The sequence below is a fragment of the Oncorhynchus nerka genome, linkage group LG23, assembly GCF_034236695.1.
Source record: "Oncorhynchus nerka isolate Pitt River linkage group LG23, Oner_Uvic_2.0, whole genome shotgun sequence".
Lineage (NCBI taxonomy): Eukaryota > Metazoa > Chordata > Actinopteri > Salmoniformes > Salmonidae > Oncorhynchus > Oncorhynchus nerka.
This window is the reverse complement of record NC_088418.1, coordinates 56,162,834-56,190,107: the sequence shown is the minus strand read 5'-3', so window position 1 is coordinate 56,190,107 and position 27,274 is coordinate 56,162,834. Positions and strand designations below refer to the sequence as shown.

The window sequence follows — 27,274 nt, the reverse complement described above, 5'->3', positions numbered from 1 at the left end:
CTAACCGAACCACGGACCAAACACTTTCACAATATGGCAGAGCCTAACCGAACCACGGGCCAAACACTTTCACAATATGGCAGAGCCTAACCGAACCACGGACCAAACGCCAAACACTTTCACAATATGGCAGAGCCTAACCGAACCACGGACCAAACACTTTCACAATATGGCAGAGCCTAACCGAACCACGGACCAAACACTTTCACAATATGGCAGAGCCTAACCGAACCACGGGCCAAACACTTTCACAATATGGCAGAGCCTAACCGAACCACGGGCCAAACACTTGCACAATATGGCAGAGCCTAACCGAACCACGGACCAAACGGCAAACACTTGCACAATATGGCAGAGCCTAAACGAACCACGGACCAAACGGCAAACACTTTCACAATATGGCAGAGCCTAACCGAACCACGGACCAAACGGCAAACACTTGCACAATATGGCAGAGCCTAACCGAACCACGGACCAAACACTTTCACAATATGGCAGAGCCTAACCGAACCACGGACCAAACGGCAAACACTTTCACAATATGGCAGAGCCTAACCGAACCACGGACCAAACGCCAAACACTTTCACAATATGGCAGAGCCTAACCGAACCACGGACCAAACGCCAAACACTTTCACAATATGGCAGAGCCTAACCGAACCACGGACCAAACGCAAACACTTTCACAATATGGCAGAGCCTAACCGAACCACGGACCAAACGGCAAACACTTTCACAATATGGCAGAGCCTAACCGAACCACGGACCAAACGGCAAACACTTTCACAATATGGCAGAGCCTAACCGAACCACGGACCAAACGGCAAACACTTTCACAATATGGCAGAGCCTAACCCGGACCAAACGCCAAACACCACGGACCAAACGGCAAACACTTGCACAATATGGCAGAGCCTAACCGAACCACGGACCAAACGGCAAACACTTTCACAATATGGCAGAGCCTAACCGAACCACGGACCAAACGGCAAACACTTTCACAATATGGCAGAGCCTAACCGAACCACGGACCAAACGGCAAACACTTTCACAATATGGCAGAGCCTAACCGAACCACGGACCAAACGGCCAAACACTTTCACAATATGGCAGAGCCTAACCGAACCACGGACCAAACGGCAAACACTTTCACAATATGGCAGAGCCTAACCGAACCACGGGCCAAACACTTTCACAATATGGCAGAGCCTAACCGAACCACGGACCAAACGGCAAACACTTTCACAATATGGCAGAGCCTAACCGAACCACGGACCAAACACTTTCACAATATGGCAGAGCCTAACCGAACCACGGACCAAACACTTGCACAATATGGCAGAGCCTAACCGAACCACAGACCAAACGGCAAACACTTGCACAATATGGCAGAGCCTAACCGAACCACGGACCAAACGGCAAACACTTTCACAATATGGCAGAGCCTAACCGAACCACGGACCAAACGGCAAACACTTTCACAATATGGCAGAGCCTAACCGAACCACGGACCAAACGGCAAACACTTTCACAATATGGCAGAGCCTAACCGAACCACGGACCAAACGGCAAACACTTTCACAATATGGCAGAGCCTAACCGAACCACGGACCAAACGGCAAACACTTGCACAATATGGCAGAGCCTAACCGAACCACGGACCAAACGGCAAACACTTTCACAATATGGCAGAGCCTAACCGAACCACGGACCAAACGCCAAACACTTTCACAATATGGCAGAGCCTAACCGAACCACGGACCAAACGGCAAACACTTTCACAATATGGCAGAGCCTAACCGAACCACGGGCCAAACACTTTCACAATATGGCAGAGCCTAACCGAACCACGGACCAAACGGCAAACACTTTCACAATATGGCAGAGCCTAACCGAACCACGGACCAAACACTTGCACAATATGGCAGAGCCTAACCGAACCACGGACCAAACACTTTCACAATATGGCAGAGCCTAACCGAACCACAGACCAAACGGCAAACACTTTCACAATATGGCAGAGCCTAACCGAACCACGGACCAAACGGCAAACACTTTCACAATATGGCAGAGCCTAACCGAACCACGGACCAAACGGCAAACACTTTCACAATATGGCAGAGCCTAACCGAACCACGGACCAAACGGCAAACACTTTCACAATATGGCAGAGCCTAACCGAACCACGGACCAAACGGCAAACACTTTCACAATATGGCAGAGCCTAACCGAACCACGGACCAAACGCCAAACACTTTCACAATATGGCAGAGCCTAACCGAACCACGGACCAAACGGCAAACACTTTCACAATATGGCAGAGCCTAACCGAACCACGGACCAAACGCCAAACACTTTCACAATATGGCAGAGCCTAACTGAACCACGGACCAAACGGCAAACACTTTCACAATATGGCAGAGCCTAACCGAACCACGGACCAAACGCCAAACACTTTCACAATATGGCAGAGCCTAACCGAACCACGGACCAAACGGCAAACACTTTCACAATATGGCAGAGCCTAACCGAACCACGGACCAAACGGCAAACACTTTCACAATATGGCAGAGCCTAACCGAACCACGGACCAAACGGCAAACACTTGCACAATATGGCAGAGCCTAACCGAACCACGGACCAAACGGCAAACACTTGCACAATATGGCAGAGCCTAACCGAACCACGGACCAAACGGCAAACACTTTCACAATATGGCAGAGCCTAACCGAACCACGGACCAAACGGCAAACACTTTCACAATATGGCAGAGCCTAACCGAACCACGGACCAAACGCCAAACACTTTCACAATATGGCAGAGCCTAACCGAACCACGGACCAAACGGCAAACACTTTCACAATATGGCAGAGCCTAACCGAACCACGGGCCAAACACTTTCACAATATGGCAGAGCCTAACCGAACCACGGACCAAACGGCAAACACTTTCACAATATGGCAGAGCCTAACCGAACCACGGACCAAACACTTGCACAATATGGCAGAGCCTAACCGAACCACGGACCAAACACTTGCACAATATGGCAGAGCCTAACCGAACCACGGACCAAACGGCAAACACTTGCACAATATGGCAGAGCCTAACCGAACCACGGACCAAACGGCAAACACTTTCACAATATGGCAGAGCCTAACCGAACCACGGACCAAACGGCAAACACTTGCACAATATGGCAGAGCCTAACCGAACCACGGACCAAACGGCAAACACTTTCACAATATGGCAGAGCCTAACCGAACCACGGACCAAACGGCAAACACTTTCACAATATGGCAGAGCCTAACCGAACCACGGACCAAACGGCAAACACTTTCACAATATGGCAGAGCCTAACCGAACCACGGACCAAACGGCAAACACTTTCACAATATGGCAGAGCCTAACCGAACCACGGACCAAACGCCAAACACTTTCACAATATGGCAGAGCCCTAACCGGACCAAACGGCAAACCACGGACCAAACGGCAAACACTTTCACAATATGGCAGAGCCTAACCGAACCACGGGCCAAACACTTTCACAATATGGCAGAGCCTAACCGAACCACGGACCAAACGGCAAACACTTTCACAATATGGCAGAGCCTAACCGAACCACGGACCAAACGCCAAACACTTTCACAATATGGCAGAGCCTAACACGGACCAAACCAAACACACAATATGGCAGAGGACCAAACGGCCAACCAAACACTTTCACAATATGGCAGAGCCTAACCGAACCACGGACCAAACGGCAAACACTTTCACAATATGGCAGAGCCTAACCGAACCACGGACCAAACGGCAAACACTTTCACAATATGGCAGAGCCTAACCGAACCACGGACCAAACGGCAAACACTTTCACAATATGGCAGAGCCTAACCGAACCACGGACCAAACGGCAAACACTTTCACAATATGGCAGAGCCTAACCGAACCACGGACCAAACGCCAAACACTTTCACAATATGGCAGAGCCTAACCGAACCACGGACCAAACGGCAAACACTTTCACAATATGGCAGAGCCTAACCGAACCACGGACCAAACGCCAAACACTTTCACAATATGGCAGAGCCTAACTGAACCACGGACCAAACGGCAAACACTTTCACAATATGGCAGAGCCTAACCGAACCACGGACCAAACGCCAAACACTTTCACAATATGGCAGAGCCTAACCGAACCACAGACCAAACGGACAATATGGCAGAGCCTAACCGAACCACGGACCAAACGGCAAACACTTTCACAATATGGCAGAGCCTAACCGAACCACGGACCAAACGGCAAACACTTTCACAATATGGCAGAGCCTAACCGAACCACGGACCAAACGGCAAACACTTTCACAATATGGCAGAGCCTAACCGAACCACGGACCAAACGCCAAACACTTTCACAATATGGCAGAGCCTAACCGAACCACGGACCAAACGCCAAACACTTTCACAATATGGCAGAGCCTAACCGAACCACGGACTTTCACAAACGAGCCTAACCGAACCACGGACCAAACGGCAAACACTTTCACAATATGGCAGAGCCTAACCGAACCACGGACCAAACGGCAAACACTTTCACAATATGGCAGAGCCTAACCGAACCACGGACCAAACGCCAAACACTTTCACAATATGGCAGAGCCTAACCGAACCACGGACCAAACGCCAAACACTTGCACAATATGGCAGAGCCTAACCGAACACGGACCAAAGCCCTAACCGAACCACGGACCGCCAAACACTTTCACAATATGGCAGAGCCTAACCCAAAACCACGGACCAAACGCCAAACACTTTCACAATATGGCAGAGCCTAACCGAACCACGGACCAAACGGCAAACACTTTCACAATATGGCAGAGCCTAACCGAACCACGGACCAAACGGCAAACACTTTCACAATATGGCAGAGCCTAACCGAACCACGGACCAAACGCCAAACACTTGCACAATATGGCAGAGCCTAACCGAACCACGGACCAAACGCCAAACACTTTCACAATATGGCAGAGCCTAACCGAACCACGGACCAAACACTTTCACAATATGGCAGAGCCTAACCGAACCACGGACCAAACACTTTCACAATATGGCAGAGCCTAACCGAACCACGGACCAAATGGCAAACACTTTCAGCTGATTGTGAGGAAATGAGATTGAAAATACAAGCGACAGACCCTAAAGGTGCCGGTTAAACAACACTTTCCTGTGGATACCCCATCTCCACCTCCAACAGGACCAACAGCATGTACAACCTGTAAAGTAACTGGAAATAGCATTTCATTCAACATTCTGGCCTGTAGAGACTATTGAGTCTTTTTTAGGGTGACTTTGGTCAGACTGAAAATCCATGCTTAGGGATTGTAACACTCAGAGATGTTACAATACATTTCTGGTCAGGTTACATGGAGAAACCTTTTTTCCTAATGACATTTCTACTCCAGTCATTAACTATGCGTCTCCACCGTGTGGCTGACACAGACGCCAAAACACAAAGGAATAACCTGTTAACAGGTAGATTCATATCCATGCAACCTGGACCTATTATTCTCTCCGTTCCTACCTCTTCCAGCGCCCCTGCCGACAGCCTGTGGCCCGCCACGTTGATGACATCATCAGAGCGAGACATGATGTACAGGAAACCCTCCTCATCCACGTAGCCTGCGTCCATGGTGTCATAGAAACCCTAAGGTAAACAGCAGGTAATGACTGACATTCAGATAAAATCACCACTTTAGTGTAGATCACCTTTGGGTGTTTTTGTTCTGTTATCTACACTGAGTGTACAAAACATTGGGAACACCTTCCTAATATTGAGAACAGCCTAAATTCATCGGGCCATGCATTCTACAAGGTGTCAAAAGCGTTCGACAGGGATGCTGGCCCATGTTGACTGTTGTGTCAAGTTGGCTGGATGTCCTTTGGGTGGTGGACCATTCTTGATACAAACGGGAAACTGTTGAGCGTGAAAAATCCAGCAACGTTGCAGTTCTTGACGCGCTCAAACCGGTGTGCCTGGCACCTACTACCATACCCCGTTCAAAGGCACTTAAAGATTTTGTCTTGCCCATTCCTTCTCTGAATGGTACACATACACAATTCATGTCTCAATTGTCTCAAGGCTTAAAAATGATTTTTTTTAACATGTGTGCTCCCCTTCATCTACAGTGATTGAAGTGGATTTAACAAGTGACATCAATAAGGGATCATAGCTTTCACCTGGATTCACCTGGTCAGTCTATGTCATGGAAAGAGCAGGTGTTCCGAATGTTTTGTGCACAGTGTATAATCATACAGTACATTTCAACCACTAGATGGCATCACTGGCCAGCACAAAATTCATTTATTTATATATTTACATGGTTATTAAAGTTGAAATCTAGAATCCAAAGTCATTATGCATCTTGGTAAGTATGTGACAAATCCAAAGCAGTGAACACACACACACACACACACACACACACACACAGTAACGTGGTGAATTATTATCTGATGCTAAGACATTAATAAAGCCTAAAGGTGAGATAACCTACAGGGAACTTGGTGAAGTAGAGCTCCTTGAAAAGCTCCTGGTTCTGCCACAGAGATAAAGCTGCTCCTGGTGGTAGTGGCAGCCTGGAGGAGAGGAGAGACGGAGGGTGTGTGGGTGGGTGAGAGAGAGAGACTAGTGTCTGACATGCAACAGACGGTGGCAGTGACTGAGGTGACACCGTGGGACAGCTGGATCCCCATGCCAGTCACGGTGAAGACTATTGCAGTGGCACTGATCCCCATACTCTGTAATAACAAATGCGACAAAACAGTTAATTGTAATAATAATAATTGTAATAATCAGAGGAGGTCTAGGGTTGTCTTCTTTTACCCATGAAGCCATGATCACAATAAACCCCCACCCACTGGCTTCAAGATGTCTGAGGCACTGTTTTTCTATGTGGAGATAAGATACTCTAGGATTTCTAAATCCGTATGTATAATACTCTGGGTTTAGCAAGTGTCTAAATTAGAAAGATAAGCCTGTCAGTCTATAAGGTTTATAAAAGAGTTGGGGGGCTGAGGTAGTGGATACCATTACACTGCACCTTTAGTGGGTTCAGACATGGAGCCCAGTGTCTGCTGGGCCTGACCTGACCCTTCGTGTGAACACACACACACAGGTATAGGGTGACTGAGTATCCCTTTACCCAGGGTCACTCTCAATCACCCCCAAATATTCTTGAGAGGGTCATCCAACTTCAAGCCCTGTCCGCATCACACCCGTTTACAAAGCAACATGTTTGTGTATTGTAGTTGCATCAAGAACAAATAACCTTTAAAAAAATATATATATTCCAATTTTGTTCAAGGTCTGTACTGTTGGTGAGAGTATAGAAGCTTTCCCTGTCTGTCTTTGACTGCAGCCAGATCTAGGGCACCCCTGGTATTGCTCTAGCCCGGAAAGGAAATGAACAAACCAAGACCTAATAATGTTCCATGGTTCAACCGCCTGCATTTATATCCTAATGAGGCTGTCAACCTTTTTTGAATGCACTTCCACACTCAGACACAAAACAGCCTTTGAAGCAACAAAACAAACCAAATTCAATTAGGGCACTAATGCTTTTTCTTAGCGCATGAGATCCTCGCCACCCAAAGGAAATAACAATGCCTAAGGTTTATTTACACAATGCACAATAAGAAAATGCTTTTGATGCCTCCCATCTTGACTCTGGAAGAGAGATTCTCCATTATCAATTCACCTCAGAGCAAAAGGTATTAGTTCTTAAACAGAGAAAAGGGTTGGTTATAAGAGTTGTGGCTATTAGTTCTCTGATGAAAAGCTCCATAGCAGCTCGGACTGAATCCATTGTAATCCACCTTGTTGGTGCAGAGACAGTGGCAGCAATAACAATGAGGTGGCGAATGGAAGATGGGAGTGATTTCCAGGTAACAGGCTCACAGATAAGAGCACAATGGGGAGGAAGGACTGATGTGCCCTCGCCGTGGCCCGGCTCACACAATCAGCTCCCAGCACACACATTCTCTCTCGTTCTCTCTCATGTCCTTCTGTGGAAGCTACTACAGTGGAGACCTGTCTGTATGGAGAAGGTGGTTCTGCATGTAGCCCTGGGTGATGGAAAAATGTTTCGTATGGTCGTTTCAAAGTAAATTATTTCCATAAAACAATTCCACCCTCCTATTTGAACAGATAGAAAACAGGACTTATTTTACTGTGCTCAAGTTTCTAAAAGTGACAGTGTGTGTGTGTGTGTGTGTGTGTGTTCATCCTCCCTGGTGCAGAGACAGAAAGGTTTGCTACTCCAGGTGACAGAGGCAGTATAACAGAATGACTTAGCTGCTCACAGAGGTGTGGCCATGACCATGCGGCTGGCTTACCTCACCACAATATTTCCCAGGGTCCTTGGCGTCACCTGCTGCATATCATCGTCGATCACTGTGACTAGAGAAGAGAGAGGTGCATAGAAATCAGATTTCAGATTTATAGGGCTTATATTTCAGCAGTGGGCGATGTGGGATGTCAAAACCTGGGTTGCTCTGAAGTTCAACCTTTGTATTGATGGTGTGTGTTTTTTCTTTTCCCAAGCCAATATCCCTGGACTCCTCTCACACGTGCCCATATTAAAACAATTACAGTGTGACATTAATACCTTTTTGCTGATTACAGTTACCTAGCCTGAAAAGCAGTGTCTCTCTCTGCATACTGGTCAGGTAAATTGACTGAGACATTTCAGAACATTTGGGATAGTTCCAGAGTTCCAGTCATGCCCAGTGCCCCCTCACATTTGTCCTGTTTAAAAAAAATACATATTTTGTTTTTGTAAAAGTTTTGTTGTTGTTGTTTCTCTGGAATACTACTAGCCACCTAGAAATGTTATGAAGTTGGCTTTGGCTAACATATATAGTAGCTCGTTGGGAGATTGGGAACCTAAGAAGCCATTTCAGGATATCAATCAAGTTAGCTAGTTTGTCTATCAACACTACATGACCAAGTATGTGGACATTTGCTCATCGAACATCTCATTCCAAAATCATGTGCATTAATATGCTATAACAGCCTCCACTCTTCTGGGAAGGATTTCCACTAGATGTTGGAACATTGCTGCGGGAACTTGCTTCAATTCAGCCACAAGAGCATTAGTGAGGTCGGGCGATTAGGCCTGGCTCGCAGTCAGCGTTCCAATTCATCTCAAAGGTGTTTGATGGGGTTGAGGTCAGGGCTCTGTGCAGGCCAGTCAAGTTCTTCCACACCAATCTCGACAAAACATTTCTGTATGGACCTCGCTTTGTGCACGGGGGCATTGTCATGCTGAAACAGGAGAGGGCCTTTGCCAAACTCTTGCTATAAAGTTGGAAGCACAGAATTGTCTAGAATGTCATTGTATGCTACAGCATTAAGATTTCCCTTCACTGGAACTAAGGGGCCTAGCTCGAACCATGAAAAACTGCCCCAGACCATTATTCCTTCTCCACCAAACTTTACAGTTTGCACTATGCATTCGGGCAGGTAGATTTCTCCTGGCATCCGCCAAACACGATTCATCACTCCAGAGAACGCGATTCCACTGCTCCAGAGTCCAATGGCTTTACACAACTCCAGCCCGACGCTTGGCATTGCACATGGTGATTTTAGGGTTGTGTGCGGCTGCTCGGCCATGGAAACCCATTTCATGAAGCCCCCAGAAAACAGTTATTGTGCTGACGTTGCTTCCAGGGGCAGGATGGAACTCGGTAGTGAGTGTTGCAAGAGAGGATCGACGATTCTTATGCGCTACGTGCCTCAGCACTTGGCGGTCCCGTTCTGTCAGCTTGTGTGGCCTACTACTTCAGGGCTGAGACATTGTTGTTCCTAGATGTTTCCACTTCACAATAACAGAACTTACAGTTGACCGGGGCAGCTCTAGCAGGGCAGAAACTTGACGAACTGACTTGTTGGAAAGGTGGCATCCTATGACGGTGCCACGTTGAAAGTCACTGAGCTCAGGCCTCCCGAGTGGTGCAGCGGTCTAAGACACTGCATTGCAGTGCTTGAGGCGTCACTACAGACCCGGGTTCGACACAAGGCTGTGTCACAACCGGCCGTGATTGGGAGTCCCATAGGGTGGCGCACAATTGGCCCGGTGTTGTCTGGGTAAGGGGAGGGTTTCACCGGGGGTCTTTACTTGGCTCATTGCACTCTAGCGACTCCTTGTGGGCGGGCCGGGCGCCTGCAGGCTGACTTCAGTCGCCAGTTGAACGGTGTTTCCTCCGACACATTGGATCGGCTGGCTTCCGGGTTAAGCGGGCGGTTGTTAAGAAACGCAGTTTGGCGGGTCATGTTTCAGAGAACGCATTACTCGACCTTCGCCTCTCCTTAGCCCGTTGGGGAGTTGCAGCGATAAGACAAGATCGTAATTGGATCACAATTGAATATCACAAAATTGGTGAGAAACAAAATGGCACAGGTAAGGCCATTCTACTGCCAATGTTTGTCTGTGGAGATTGCACGCCTGTGTGCTCGATTTTATACACCTAGCAGCAACGAGTGTGGCTGAAATAAGCTGAATCCACTAATTTGAAGGGGTGAACGCATACTTTTGTATATATAGTGTACCTTAGCTGCATGTCTACTGGCAAGGTTGGTAGACTTTAGAAAAGCAAGCAATTATTAATTTACTGAATAAGATTCACATTCCTTTCAGTTTTCTACCCAAATTTTATGCAGAGAAGCATATTTAGTTTCTTTAAAAAAATAACCACCAGTCAGGAGGATACAGACAGCTCAAGAGGTTTTTCTGCTTAGATATGCAGAAAAATAAACACTTTACATAAAATTAAGCATAACGATTATGGCTAGATTGCAGAAAAAAAGCTGTTTCAGGTGTTAGAAAAATGCTACATTCTCCAACTTCCGGATAGGGGTCCTAGCCCCCCAGCCATCCTCACGTACTTTGTGCCTCCTCAGACTTTTGGGGTGCATGACGCCCCTGGATAGTTCTGCTCTAATGAAAAAGAGACAGGTTAGTTCTCACCATTGTATCCTGGAACGGGTTTGCCAGTCTGACCAGCAGGGGGAGACAGAGAGTTTCCCAGGCCAATACAGGAGGACGTGATGGCTGAGCCACTCTCTGATGAAAGGAGGGAGAAAGAGGACAGAGGGCAAACAGGGTGAGATCATTAAGACTTTACACTTTTACTGCCACAACTCATGCAACTTCCACGCTACTCTCTTATCTCTGCAACACACATGCACTTTATAAACACACATTCACACGTGCGTACACACACACACACACACACAGAAACATATGCACGCATGCATGCGCGTTGTCCTCAAAGATCAATGTAACGTCAGAATTTCAACTTTTTCCCCCACAACCATAAAAAGTTTGACAGAATGTGTAAAAGGGAACAAATTATTCACACTTTTGAGTCGAACAAAAGTCAGTTTCATGCATGACTAGAAATAAAATTGTTTGTGATTGCCAGGCATGTCATCAACGCTGTGGTTGAGCCCCATGTTCTTTCTGTGAGCAGAGTTAACCTACATTACAGTTCCTATGGGCTCCCTGAGTCACACAACCAACCTCCACTCCACACAGCTGCTCCACTTTATACTGAGATATCTCTGTCTATTCTGTCTCCAGTCACGTGCCCACACATCAACACTACAGCCCTGGTTCCAACCTAAATACAGCAGAACAATCAAAGAGGTGACATATCACACAGGGGAGGCTCTGATGGAGGATAATAGGAGAAGAGAATATAACCAATTGTCGCCACCGCAAATAGTTTTCTTGCTAAATCCTCATCATTGTATCCTGTTGTCATGGAGATATCTGAATGTGAGAGCACTCTAACCTACTTCACTTTCTTAGCTAGTGTTTTGGACTAAGCTTCTATCCATATCATAAGGCATTCTTTGCTTGGGGGGGGTGTTGACTGTGATGGAGACGTCGCAGAACATCCCAGATCAATGGCGGGAGAGAAATTAATCCTCCTCTAGCCACCAGGGCAGTGCCCTCTGAACTAGAGATGTTCTGCACCACTCAGGGCTCATTAATCATCAGCAGGTTAATCCCTCCCTGTAGGCTTCAAAGCCCTTCTACCTCCGGCCAACACTGACGGCCAACACTGAGGTCTCCCCCAATAGGAGACACAGAAGGTTGACCTATGTCTGCCCCGGTCTCACATACCTGGTCAAAATTCAGGACCTATCAGCCGGTGGCCTCAGCCACCTCAGTGACCAATGACAACAAACCAGCCACTATTCTGCTTCCTCCTCGAGTGTGGAAGCAGGGAGATGACATGGTGTAGTAGGCCCGCCTTGTGTTTACAGCTCTGTTATATATATATATATATATATATATGGATAGAGATCAATAAACCTGTGCAGAGTAGCTGTGTGTGTCTGCTCAGCCCACATATAGATCAGTGCAGAAACGGCAGATTCTAGCAACACATGTAGAACGTGACAGCCCTCTCTAAATGGGAACATGTGAGGATCACACAATAAACCCACTGAGCTGTGGCAGCAGCGTTGCGTTTAAATCCACGCTGTTAGCAGCAGTCGTTGTAATTGCGGCATAGATTTCAGACAGCAATTAAAGCCGGAACAGAGATGAGCAGTGACAACCAATAGAATAGCCAAGTATAATTGCGCTCGCCGATTAAACACTTAGAAGGAAAACAATGCCCAGGGCTTAATGGTCTGCTTACATAACCAGGTACATTTGGGCTGTTAGTGGATACTAGAACACAGAGAATAAAACACCTTGGAACATCTCTGGGTTTTTTAACGGCCACCTGCAGCACTACCCAATTCCATGGGAAAAGTATAGATCTACAGTACTTTATTAATTGATTGTTAACCGATCTTTGTTTCAAATACTTTCATTTTGTCCTGAGTTCTTCCTGATGTGTAAGGGGCAGCAGTAGCCCAGAGGTGAGAGAGGCGGACCAGCAGCCGGAAGGTTTCTGGTTCCAAGCCCTGTGCCGGGCAACACAAAAATGGGAATGGAACTGAATTGGAAGGCTACTGGACTCTGTCTGATCCCATGTAACATTGCCTGCCATTGTGCCCTTGAGCAAGGCACTTAATCCCGAACAATTGCTCTCACTGCTGCTAACCTTATGCCTCTCAACGTGTCTGTGTTAGAGGTCTTCACAGATCCGCCCGAACTTGAATTAACCAGACCTGACCTAGGACACGAGCGGTTTGGTCTGTTCAGATCCGGGTCCTACCTCTAGTCTGTGTGTATCTGGGAGTGTTGAGAAGACAGAAGGCACATTTCCATTCTAACCAATGGACAATAATTTAACATGCTGCAATAGCCTTGAAAAACAGAGCTGTTTTTATTCCAGCGAGTGGAAAGAAGGCTATTAATATGCCACTGCACTGCTTAGTTCTCCATACTTTGAGTGTTCTTAAACAGAAAGGCTTTCGCTAAGCTGAAAACCGGACGTTATCATTATATTCCCAATGACAGGAAAAATTGCCTAGTGAAAACAAGCAGAGTCGACTGAGCAAGGCTCCAGATGACCACCAGAGAGAGGGATACTGAGAGGAAATCAGTGTGAAAACAGGTTTAGACATGGACGAGGGATGAAAGAGGTAGGGTCTCGCTCAATCTCTCTCTCGCTCTATCTCAGTGGTCAGATATCAGTACGCAAGCAAATCAATCTTCTCCAGACAGACGGGTCTGTTGGGTCTGTGGTGGTGAGAGGCTGTTTGAGAGTGATGAATTAAGGGACACTGTGAGGCCATGCAGTGGGTGGGAGAGGAGAGAAGGGGAGGTAAGGGGAGAGGAGGGGAGGTAGCATTGTGCCCTTTCATTACAGGGTGCCGTCTAAAAGCCAAGCGTCATCACTGGTCTGTCTGTACAGACACAGAGGCACACAAACCCTTTATCTTTGTTTTGGGATCTCTGACATATAAACACTTGTGAATCCACTCCCAGAACCACCTTGACTTGCTCTTCTCTCTAATCTCACATCGACTTTTACACAACCACATACCACGCATGCACACAGAAGCACAAACACACACACACACACAGACTATGGGGTCAGACAATTATCTGGCCATTCCTGTCCTACATCTGACCCTTCTCACATGTCAGGTGTCAGATCTCAGGGGGCAGACTGTGTGTGTTTGTGTGCACGTGTGTTTCTGTGAGTCTGGGCCTGCATCTGTGTGTGGAGAGAGTGAGGGGGATTGGATTGTCCCGATGTGCAGTTGCTGGGGTAACTTTGGGTTGTCCTGGTGATGTGCGGTTGCTGGGGCAACTCTAAGTCAGAGGATGACCGTGATCAGACGGCAGGCCCAAGGTCAGCAGACCCCTACTGGGGCAGAGCTAAGAGAGAGAGAGGAGATAGCAAACATTCCTGCAGCACTGTCCTACCTCTCATCTCTCTACTGACCAGTCTGAACCAATAGACCAGTATAAAGAAAACCCTGGATTGAGTAGGTGTGTCCAAACATTTGACTGGTACTGTATATACACACATGTATATACACACACACACACACACACACACACACACACACACACACACAGGTAATTTAATGTATTCTATTTTGGATCCGAGTATATTATAAACCGGTTAGTTTGAGTATATTGTCATGTATGATGCACAATGACTTGTTTACTGTTCTAATTACATTGGTAAACAGTTTATAATAACTAAGGTTGGGGCCTCCCGAGTGGCGCAGCGGTCTAAGGCGTTACTACAGACCCAGGTTACATTCCCGGGCTGTGCCACAACTGGTTGAACGGTGTTTTCTCCGACACATTGGTGTGGCTGGCTTCCGGGTTAAGCGGGCAGGTGTTAAGGAGAGTGGTTAGGCGGATCATGTTTCGGAGGACGCATGACTCCACTTTCGACTCCCTCGAGCCCTTTGGAGAGTTGCAGCGATGAGACAAGATCGAAAATTGGGGAAAAAAATTAAAAATCATAATACCAATAAGGCACCTCAGTGGTTTGTTGGATATGACCAATATACCAGGGCTAATAGCTGTATCCAGGCACCTCAGTGGTTTGTTGGATATGACCAATATACCAGGGCTAATAGCTGTATCCAGGCACCTCAGTGGTTTGTTGGATATGACCAATATACCAGGGCTAATAGCTGTATCCAGGCACCTCAGTGGTTTGTTGGATATGACCAATATACCAGGGCTAATAGTTGTATCCAGGCACCTCAGTGGTTTGTTGGATATGACCAATATACCAGGGCTAATAGCTGTATCCAGGCACCTCAGTGGTTTGTTGGATATGACCAATATACCAGGGCTAATGGCTGTATCCAGGCACCTCAGTGGTTTGTTGGATATGACCAATATACCAGGGCTAAGGGCTGTATCCAGGCACCTCAGTGGTTTGTTGGATATGACCAATATACCAGGGCTAATGGCTGTATCCAGGCACCTCACTGGTTTGTTGGATATGACCAATATACCAGGCTAAGGGCTGTATCCAGGCACCTAAGAACAGCCCTTAGCCGTGGTATACTGGCCATATACCACATCCCCTCAGGCCTTATTGCTTAAATGTAGAGTAACTTTCTCAGGTCCTGGCTTGATAGGTGTGTCCCAGACAGGATCCGAGGAAAGGTCCACGCCTTACCACTCTTACAGAACATTAGAATATCTGTTTTAGAGCTTCAATAAGAGCCCATCGAGTCCTGTCCAGACAGTCTGACAACCTCCCAGCCAGCAGTGAGCTGAGGTGCCAGACTGGGGCAGAGCTACTGGTTAATAAGCCCTTCTGGTTAGAGTAGCTGTACCTGGGAGGGAGGGAGGGAGGGAGGGAGGGAGGGAGAAAACCTCCATGGAGGTCACAGCTGCTGCTCAGTTCTGGATCACACAGGCATGTGACAGACATGCACAAACCTACGTACACAGATGAACAGGTAGAGGACTAGAAAGGGAAACTGCCATCACACCTGCTCTAATAGCATCTCAAACTCCTCTCCCTCAAACCCACAGTGGAATGTTCATGCATACACATTTTCTCATTACAAAATGACCTCTAATAAGAAACACCAGCTTTACGGGCCTGTGGAGTTTAAACAAGGCAGAGCTAGCTACACCCGACAGAAAACCACTCTGCTTGAGGAGCCAATGACACTAGCAGCCTCTAATGAGAGGCTAACACACACACACGTCTCGGAGGAGAGCCAGGCTGTAATTACGCTCGCGGCCTCGCCTACCACGAGCCAGGAACCTCTTAATGAGCCAGTCTGTGGGACAGGAGCCATATGGTAATGAGTGACACACTAGGTGTGACACGCCACAGGTGGGCACAGAAAACAAGGTGGGCCAAAGGAAGGGCTCTCATCTGAAAATAGATGGTGTGTGTAATGTGTATCTGGGTAGTAGGGTAAACAAAGGACACATTAGGTATTTTTATTTGGCTGCAATCCTTTGAATGATCTGATAATGGGATGTAGTCTTATAGCTTTAGATAAGGGGACCAAGTACGTGTCCATCACACCATAGCTGTACGTTACCCTAGTAGCATGACCATAACGTGGGAGGAGATACTACCACTAACCTAGCCCCTGTTGGGAGGTGAACCGTGTTAACAAACTTCAAGTCCCATACCCATGCGGTTACTTGAGGTTGCGTCCACTGGAAATGCAGTGAAGTTACGTTGCCATCCATAATAAGCGTTAAGCTGTGTAGTTAAGGTTTCCTCTTAACCTCCTGACTCTGGGGCGTAATCATGTTGGACTTCAGAGCCTCAAGTGCCAAGCACAAAGCTACTGGTTTTCATGTTGGTGAGGAGGCTGCTAAGAGGAGGCTGTGTGAACACACACAGAGCTTCTTCACATGGTGGCATTGACCCAGACAGGACAGGCTACTCTCTAGTGCAGAGCACAGGGCCAGGAGAATGATCTCTCTAACTCTACAGTCAGAATGAGATCAAGAAACAAACACCGTATTTGTAAAGGAAAGTCATTATTTCTAAACCTCATTTGCTGCTAAACATAGGATCCTGTTTCTAATTGCACTTTAATTTACAACCTCACAAAGGTTTATTTAATTGCAATTCATTATGCACCCATTTGCGTAATATCACAGTCTAGTACTTAATTGTTCAGCTTCTGTTCCTCATCTCTGTGTGATGATTCCCAAATGTCTCTTCCTATCAGAGAATAGACGTCTCGTGTACTGCTCCTAGAGCCTTTAGCGTGTCATGTCCCGGGGCTGGAGCTTGGGCTACAGGGGCTGGACAGAGGGGGACAGAGACCCAGCCGCCTGCCCTCCCTGCGTCTCTTGTCGCTGCCTCCCATCAGCCACTTCACCCTGGTGAGCCAAACCCTGCCAACTGGAAATATTCTGGTTGCCCGGCAACACTGATGACATCAGCAACCTTCATCATCAGCCGTCCCTCCAACCCCAGGCACTTGGGTCTTAAAATAGCGACACAGATTATTATCAGGCTTCAAAATAGCAGCCATTTTCTCTGTTTTCTTTCTGCATAGATATGGGAAAATGAGCCAGTATTCAGACAGATCTGGATAAAGGGGTGGGGGTCAGAGACTGCTGTGGGTGTCTGACTGAAGTTAAAAGATGTGACTGTCTGTGATGTAACAGAAATGGAGACCGAGTGAATACTCTTGATAGGGGGGAGAGGGGAAAGAGAGAGAGAATGATTGAAACGCAAAATGTATCAGCGAATCAGCTGACAGCTTGTGTGTCTGTGTGTACATGAAAGTAACGAACGCACAAATCACTTCTACTTTATACCAGTAAAGTCATCTTAGCCACTGGCCCTGCAAAATGATTTTGGGGAACAAAACAAAAAAAAACGAATTTGCATTCAAAGCCAAATTGGTCAATCAGTCAAACTCTGCCTGTAAGCTTGTTTACATAATTGAAATATGTAGTTCATATGAGAACACTGACAACTTAGACACATTTAGCTGAGACTAATCAGAGGCATCATTTCGTAGAAGAGTTTGAAGCGAGCTGTTGATGTGCTGTGCCATTTTCATCAAACATAATTAAGAGGAACATTCTCACACTCTTATTATCGCCGTTCAGTAGATGCAACACTCCTGCAGTGACAGACGAGACAGAATGCTGCTCAAAACACCTGCCCCTTTGTAAAAACTCATTCACAGTTCTTTGAAGGCTGAAGGAGGAAAGGAACACTTATATCCACGACCGTACAGAAGCCTCTCTACTCATATCGACTCTGTCTGCCAGTTCATAACAAACAACACGGCCTCCTACAGTAGTTCCACTGTGAGCTCCTACTGTTTGAAACCCAGGGCCCACAGTAGATGTGAGGAGTTCCCTGGGTGGTCAAGGCGAGGCAGAGACACTGCTCCTGGCTCTCTGTGATGTACAATTTGCCACACAGCAGTGGTACATAACTACACTAGGTTTGCTCCAGGGTAGAGAGAAGCCCAGGAAATGGCCAGGGACTGCTGCTTTCAAGCTGTGAAACATTTCATTTTCTCAGATGGAAGGCAGGCGGGCCTTTACAGAGCATGAACGCTTTGAATACTATTTCACTCTGATTCTAGATCAGTGATCTGGCAGACAGCCTCTTCCATTCAGATCATCTTCCACCACCTCAATACTGACTCTAGATCAGTGGTCTGAAAGTGGTCAGACCACAGAATTATATCTTAAAATAATAGGATCTCTATGGGTCAGACAGCCTCTCTTTGCGTTGACTTCTAATTCAGATTACCACACGTCGCCCGCCCGCCTTTGAAATCTCTATCTCTCTGAGCCTCCATTCCGGCTGATTTTCATGCCATCGATTTCAGCTTTCCTTTGCTGAATATTACATTGGAAAGAGATTACAGGGCGTGTCGTGGAATGATTTGTGAAAAACCAAGAGTAATAGATTTTGTTCAATTTGTATCCATTTTGCGGGGAGCTGGTAGATCAGCCTGGGTAGGCTCAGCAGTAAAGCACCTGGATGGAGACAGCATGACTGCATTTGAAGGACAAATCTTTACAGGCATCTTACATTCTTTATAAATAAGTGGAGGTGTGTGATGGATTATTCAACAAACCATGTAATGCATTCCAAAGGAGTTGTACTTTGATTTCCGAGAATGTCTTAAACTTAGATTTGTGAGAACCCACCCAAACGTTCCAAAAGTAACATGTTTGGAATAATAATGTTTGGGATAATACCAATAACTGTGTTGTTTCTTAAATAATGTGTTTTTCAAGTGATCTCGGGATTACTGCAAGAATATTATGCATTAAATGTACAATCCTCTCCAGAACCCTAGTCTGCAGGCCAATGTCAACCTGCACCACAGTTAGGATTTTGCCATCGCTGCAGTTCGCCTTCCTCTTCTCGTGAGAAGACAAGACTGGGGCTGATAAATGGGTTTGATGGATCACCTGTCACAGAGAGATTGAAACACCGTATGCTGAAATCCTTAGATGACGTGTGACTAGTACAGGAGGGAGAAATCAGAAACTTACTGCCGCAGCCTGTCAGGTTCTTCCACAGGACTTAATTATGCACACCTTCTCCCAGAGTCAAAATCAAAACACTGCAGAGGTTTCATTTTCCAGCTGTCAACATAAAAGGGAAATGTTTTAGCCCAAAGTTTGGGGCCCATTTCTAAACCTCTGACAGAAACTCTGATGCTCTAGAAGGCTTGTGTGACAATGGAGAACAGAACATGCCTGCAGCTTCCTCATCTCTCACAATAACACAGACTGCTCTCATTCATTATGGTCCCTTCAACATATTGAGTCTGTCTGAGTTCTGTCTCTCTCTCACACACACACACACACACACACACACACACACACACACACACACACCAGGGTGAGAGGGGACTTTTGGTTATTGTCAGAGACAGACTCCTTTACTCTCCAGTGAACAGGTTGAGAACTGCAGGCCTTTATTCCCAGTAATGGCTTTGAGGTTAGTGCTGCGGCCAATCACACAGCCTGCAGTGGATGAAGCTCCCTGGTTTGGACTGCACTAGCACCACAGAGAAGCTGGGGAGGTGCCAGGGTTATTGTTCCAACTCAATCTATCAGCAGTCTGAGGTTTGACTGAACTTCAGCGAACCGTAGGAGGACAGTGTGAAGGAATCCTATCATACCCCTCAGGGCTAGGACTGACAGAGAGAGCACCAAGGATATGCTCTGAGAATCAGCCTGTCGTCTTTGATAAACCTCACATCAACACCACAACCATGGAGAAGAACCACCTCCTAGGAGAGTTAAAGAGCCAGAAAAGAACACACACGCACACACACACACAAAGATAATGGATGCGCTATACACAAAGGACAAGCTGGGAAAGAAAGGAGTCTTTTAAAGACATTCAGACTGATAGGTGTCTCATAAACCCGTCCTCTGAGCTCCGTGCTGGACGGGCTCTGAGACTCTCCTGCAAACAGGAAGAGTAGAAGAGGAGACAGTACGGAGACAGCCAGTGGCTTTACACTCATCTGAACTGTGTGTGTGTGTCGATATGTGTTTGTATTCGTGTGTGTGTATATGTGTGCCATCTGGCCGTTCAGATCACACTGTAGCAGCCAACCAGTAGGAGGCAGTCTTTGATCTATCTGCTCAATGTGGAGACTGTGTGTGTGTGTGTGTGTGTGTGTGTGTCAGGGCCACACGCTGGGATGTCAATCACTCATCCCACCTCATCCCCCATTGGCCCCTCAGAGCAGATTTACACCCTTGCCAAAAAGCCTTATGTAATAATGCCTGTGTGGCGTGCCTGCTAAAACAGCACTCATGACTGATCAGTGAAATATGAGGAGAGTGGCGCCAAAGAGAGTGGTCAATTCCATTTCAACTCTGTTAGCGCTAGTGGAATTAACTGAGGTTCAATTGATCAATGTGACATTTCCTCTGTTTTCCAGTTCACCAGCTGCATTTAAATTCTTCGGAAATCGACTGGAATTCAAATGGAATTGACCTTAACTCTGGGGCAAAGCACCATCGATTTCAGGCAAAACAATGCACTCCTACAGCTTTCCATATACACTGACTATACAAAACATTAAGAACACCTGCTCTTTCCATGACAAACTGACCAGGTGAATCCAGGTGAAAGCTATGATCCCTTATTGATGGCACTTGTTAAATACACTTCAATCAGTGTAGATGAATGGGGGGAGACAGGTTAAAGAAGGATTTTCAAGCCTTGAGACAATTGAGATTGAATGACATAAACAATCCAATCCGAGGGTGAATGTGCAACACTGGCTCCAGGTCATCTAAGTGTATTCTAGGTAAAGCGCCGCCTTATCTCAGTTCACTGGTGCCAGTGACTGGAACGAATTGTAAAAATCGCTGAAGTTGGAGACTTATTCCCCTCACCAACTTCAAACATCAACCTTCTGAGCAGCTAACCGATCGCTGCAGCTGTACAGTCCATCTGTAAATAGCCCACCCAATCTATCTACCTCATCCCATACTGTTTTTATTTTATTTACTTTTCTGCTCTACTTGCACATCATCATCTGCTCATATATCACTCCAGTGTTAATCTACTAAATTGTAATTATTCGCTCCTATGGCCTATTTATTGCCTAACTCCTCATGCCTTTTGCACACACTGTATATAGACTTTATTTTTTCTACTGTGTCATTGACTTGTTTATTGTGTTATTGGCTTGTTTATTGTTTACTCCATGTGTAACTCTGTGTTGTTGTCTGTGTCACACTGCTATGCTTTATCTTGGCCAGGTCACAGTTGCAAATGAGAACTTGTTCTCAACTAGCCTACCTGGTTCAATAAAGAAATACAAATAAACAAAAGCCCAGTTTTGCGTGGTAACTCCTGTAGGTTACTGCTACTGAGTTAACAACACCCATTTCCAGGGAGGTCTGGAAGAGAAAGAGCCATCTCCCCAAACTAATCTGGGCTGAGATGCAAGACCGTGTAAGGTGGATTCTCTCTCACCCGTACATTCTCAACGTCCATGTCTTTTTTTAAATCCCATATTTAACACAGAGATGTCTGCTCTTCCCCGATTGATTACCATTGAGGCACACAGAATAGTAAAAAAAATTATAAACGTACAAGGCATCCAATGCCTTTCTCGTGCCGCCTTCTCTACCACATGTATCACTGTTTCGTGGGACTGGGGGTAATCGAGCCGAGGGAGAGAGGGATATTTGTATGATGGCTCGCTGTCTGGAACATTGGCTGGAATCACCCACCAGGTGGCTAATAGGGTTTTAGTGACTCTAAAGTCATTCGAATGTGACAGGAGAAACAGGGGAAAACAATGCAGTATAGCCCTGCACTCAAGACCCCAATTACAAATCTCATCACCAATATAGACAACAGTGATGATGGATGATAGGTCAATTGGGAGGTATTATATACAAAATGAATCACACACTTCCACCAACAAGAACTTCCCCTCCTTATCCATTGTAAAGCTACTAGACCACAGCACGCGGTCTATGAATGATGAACTGTGAACTGCTTTGAAAGGACTAGTATTAATGAGGTTAGATTGAGAAGCTGATTAAGTTAATTGGGTAGCTGTGGGAGCGTAGTGAAAGAAATGGCCTTTCCTCTGGTGCTCCGTATACAGTATACAGTGCGAAGGATGAATTAAATCGGGAGCATAGTCCATGCACTTAATCCCTGCAAGGGATTTCAAGGAAGAGTTATACTGTGGAGATATGGCTATTTGTTACGCCTTCTCAAGGCCGAATTAATGTCAATGGGCTGATAAAATACTACCAAGACTGTAATAACAATTCACTCACACTGACAATTTCAGAGTACACCCCAAAAATAGACTAAAACTATAATAGATTAATATTCTCAAAAGGTGCTCAGAGAATAGAGTCCTGCATTTATAATTTGTTACAACTATTCTTTCATTCTGAGCCTTTAAATGAGATATAGGGAGATGTTGGGTCAGATGTATTACCACAGCCGGTATCAAGAAAACTAACCATCGTCCTAGTGTAACATGTAGTGTCCATTATGATGTTCCAGTAGCGAATGAAAGTCTTACCAGTCTGCCACCAGTGGTCCAGTACAGGTACGCCAAAGCTCCTTTTGGCCCAGTTCAGAGTCTCTACGTCACAGCGCTCTCCAGCCAAGAAAAGGCTCTTCAATCTGGAGGAACAGAGAGAGCAGTCAGGCTCTATAGGCCAGAACAGTGTAATAGAGTACTGGCAGATCTATAATGAAGCAATAAGGCCTGTGTGGGGGGGGGGGGGGGGATACAGCCCTTAGCCGTGGTATATTGGCCATATACCACAAACCCCCGAGGTGCCTGACTGACTTGCTGTTAAAACGTCTAAGGCCATACAGTTTCCATGGCCTCTTGCCACACATAACAACTCAAGGAATTCTAATTCGTATAGGCCTCAGAGGAGGCTGGTGGGAGGAGCTTTAGGAGGACGGGCTCATTGTAATGGCTGGAATGGAATCAATAGGACGGCATCAAACATATGGAAAATGTTCCATACTATATATTCTCTTCCAGTCATTACAATGAGCCTGTCCTCCTATAGCTCCTCCCACCATCCTCCTCTGATTGGTCTGTTATCTGGGTCAGGGTGAGGGTCTTGGTGCAATCTGAATGAGAATGGGTAGAAGAAGCAGGGTCACAGATCTCGACAGAACATCCAGAGAATCACTCTGCTGTTCTTTGTTCCGTATTCTACACAGCACGCCATTTAAATGTAAATCTCACCCGTGACACCTTGCACTGTGTTCCCTGCTCCTACTCTGGAACAATCTGACTACAGATGTTAGGAGGCGGGAGAGACAGGCAGCCACGGATGGTTGGATCTGTGTGTAATTCATGCAAGTGGGTGGGTGAAAGCCAAGCACATTTCTCCATATCTTCAGAGGCCCAGATTCAGCCTTGGACAGGCAACAATAGCCCCACAGTACTATACCTAACATAGTCTCACTGTGGAAGTTTATGTCTCATTAACAACAATGAGAGAGGAAACATTCACCCCCATAATTACATTTAGTGTGCATGTGTTTGTGTGCTTGTGTGTGCACTTGTGTGTGTCTGTGTGTGGCTGTGTATGTGCACATTGTACGTGTCACCTTGCAATGAGAAGGTATATCAATCGCACATATATTCCTTCCTTGAGAACTTCCGGCGCCGACAGAGATGGCCGCCTCGCTTCGCGTTCCTAGGAAACTATGCAGTTTTTTTACGTGTTATTTCTTACATTAGTACCCCAGGTCATCTTAGGTTTCATTACATACAGTCGAGAAGAACTACTGAATATAAGATCAGCGTCAACTCACCATCAGTACGACCAAGAATATGATTTTCGCGACGCGGACCCTGTGTTCTGCCTTTCACCCAGGACAACGGAATGGATCCCATGCGGCGACCCCAAAAAACGACTCCGTAAAAGAGGGTAACGAGGCGGTCTTCTGGTCAGACTCCGGAGACGGGCACATCGTGCACCACTCCCTAGCATTCTTCTCGCCAATGTCCAGTCTCTTGACAACAAGGTTGATGAAATCCGAGCAAGGGTAGCATTCCAGAGGGACATCAGAGACTGTAACGTTCTTTGCTTCACGGAAACATGGCTCACTGGAGAGACGCTATCGGAGGCGGTGCAGCCAGCGGGTTTCTCCACGCATCGCGCCGACAGAAACAAACATCTTTCTGGTAAGAAGAGGGGCGGGGGCGTATGCCTTATGGCTAACGAGACATGGTGTGATGAAAGAAACATACAGGAACTCAAATCCTTCTGTTCACCTGATTTAGAATTCCTCACAATCAAATGTCGACCACATTATCTACCAAGAGAATTCTCTTCGATTATAATCACAGCCGTATATACCCCCCCCCAAGCAGCCACATCGATGGCTCTGAACAAACTTTATTTGACTCTTTGCAAACTGGAATCCATTTATCCGGAGGCTGCATTCATTGTAGCTGGGGATTTTAACAAGGCTAATCTGAAAACAAGACTCCCTAAATTTTATCAGCATATCGATTGCGCAACCAGGGGTGGAAAAACCTTGGATCATTGTTACTCTAACTTCCGCGACGCATATAAGGCCCTGCCCCGCCCTCCTTTCGGAAAAGCTGACCACGACTCCATTTTGTTGATCCCTGCCTACAGACAGAAACTAAAAAAAGAAGCTCCCACGCTGAGGTCTGTCCAACGCTGGTCCGACCAAGCTGACTCCACACTCCAAGACTGCTTCCATCACGTGGACTGGGATATGTTTCGTATTGCGTCAGATAACAACATTGACGAATACGCTGATTCGGTGTGCGAGTTCATTAGAATGTGCGTTGAAGATGTCGTTCCCATAGCAACGATTAAAACATTCCCTAACCAGAAACCGTGGATTGATGGCAGCATTCGCGTGAAACTGAAAGCGCGAACCACTGCTTTTAATCAGGGCAAGGTGACTGGTAACATGACCGAATACAAACAGTGCAGCTACTCCCTCCGCAAGGCTATCAAACAAGCTAAGCGTCAGTACAGAGACAAAGTAGAATCTCAATTCAACGGCTCAGACACAAGAGGTATGTGGCAGGGTCTACAGTCAATCATGGACTACAAGAAGAAAACCAGCCCAGTCACGGACCAGGATGTCTTGCTCCCAGGCAGACTAAATAACTTTTTTGCCCGCTTTGAGGACAATACAGTGCCACTGACACGGCCTGCAACGAAAACATGCGGACTCTCCTTCATTGCAGCCAAGGTGAGTAAGACATTTAAACGTGTTAACCCTCGCAAGGCTGCAGGCCCAGACGGCATCCCCAGCCGCGCCCTCAGAGCATGCGCAGACCAGCTGGCCGGTGTGTTTACGGACATATTCAATCAATCCCTATACCAGTCTGCTGTTCCCACATGCTTCAAGAGGGCCACCATTGTTCCTGTTCCCAAGAAAGCTAAGGTAACTGAGCTAAACGACTACCGCCCCGTAGCACTCACTTCCGTCATCATGAAGTGCTTTGAGAGACTAGTCAAGGACCATATCACCTCCACCCTACCTGACACCCCAGACCCACTCCAATTTGCTTACCGCCCAAATAGGTCCACAGACGATGCAATCTCAACCACACTGCACACTGCCCTAACCCATCTGGACAAGAGGAATACCTATGTGAGAATGTTGTTCATCGACTACAGCTCGGCATTCAACACCATAGTACCCTCCAAGCTCGTCATCAAGCTCGAGACCCTGGGTCTCGACCCCGCCCTGTGCAACTGGGTACTGGACTTCCTGACGGGCCGCCCCCAGGTGGTGAGGGTAGGCAACAACATCTCCACCCCGCTGATCCTCAACACTGGGGCCCCACAAGGGTGCGTTCTGAGCCCTCTCCTGTACTCCCTGTTCACCCAAGACTGCGTGGCCACGCACGCCTCCAACTCAATCATCAAGTTTGCGGACGACACAACAGTGGTAGGCTTGATTACCAACAACGACGAGACGGCCTACAGGGAGGAGGTGAGGGCCCTCGGAGTGTGGTGCCAGGAAAATAACCTCACACTCAACGTCAACACAACTAAGGAGATGATTGTGGACTTCAGGAAACAGCAGAGGGAACACCCCCCTATCCACATCGATGGAACAGTAGTGGAGAGGGTAGCAAGTTTTAAGTTCCTCGGCATACACATCACAGACAAACTGAATTGGTCCACTCACACAGACAGCATCGTGAAGAAGGCGCAGCAGCGACTCTTCAACCTCAGGAGGCTGAAGAAATTCGGCTTGTCACCAAAAGCACTCACAAACTTCTACAGATGCACAATCGAGAGCATCCTGGCGGGCTGCATCACCGCCTGGTACGGCAACTGCTCCGCCCACAACCGTAAGGCTCTCCAGAGGGTAGTGAGGTCTGCACAACGCATCACCGGGGGCAAACTGCCTGCCCTCCAGGACACCTACACCACCCGATGTTACAGGAAGGCCATAAAGATCATCAAGGACAACAACCACCCGAGCCACTGCCTGTTCACCCCGCTATCATCCAGAAGGAGAGGTCAGTACAGGTGCATCAAAGCTGGGACCGAGAGACTGAAAAACAGCTTCTATCTCAAGGCCATCAGACTGTTAAACAGCCACCACTAACATTGAGTGGCTGCTGCCAACACACTGACACTGACTCAACTCTAGCCACTTTAATAATGGGAATTGATGGGAAATGATGTAAAATATATCACTAGCCACTTTAAACAATGCTACCTAATATAATGTTACATACCCTACATTATTCATCTCATATGCATACGTATATAGTGTACTCTATATCATCTACTGCATCCTTATGTAATACATGTATCACTAGCCACTTTAA

General features: G+C 46.8%; 1 protein-coding gene across 2 annotated transcripts in view; it reads right to left on the bottom strand.

The window, feature by feature from the left end:
* Window positions 1-27,274, bottom strand: part of LOC115106131 (acyl-CoA synthetase short-chain family member 3, mitochondrial-like) — a 53,651-nt gene that overhangs the window by 13,873 nt on the left and 12,504 nt on the right. For both annotated transcript variants that reach the window (XM_065008326.1, XM_065008327.1), the window contains 5 exons: window positions 22,988-23,091; window positions 11,022-11,117; window positions 8,389-8,452; window positions 6,549-6,630; window positions 5,579-5,701 (listed from right to left, as the gene is read on the bottom strand). In XM_065008326.1, the coding sequence (XP_064864398.1) occupies window positions 5,579-5,701; window positions 6,549-6,630; window positions 8,389-8,452; window positions 11,022-11,117; window positions 22,988-23,091 (469 nt within the window). The remainder of the gene's footprint in view (window positions 1-5,578; window positions 5,702-6,548; window positions 6,631-8,388; window positions 8,453-11,021; window positions 11,118-22,987; window positions 23,092-27,274) is intronic.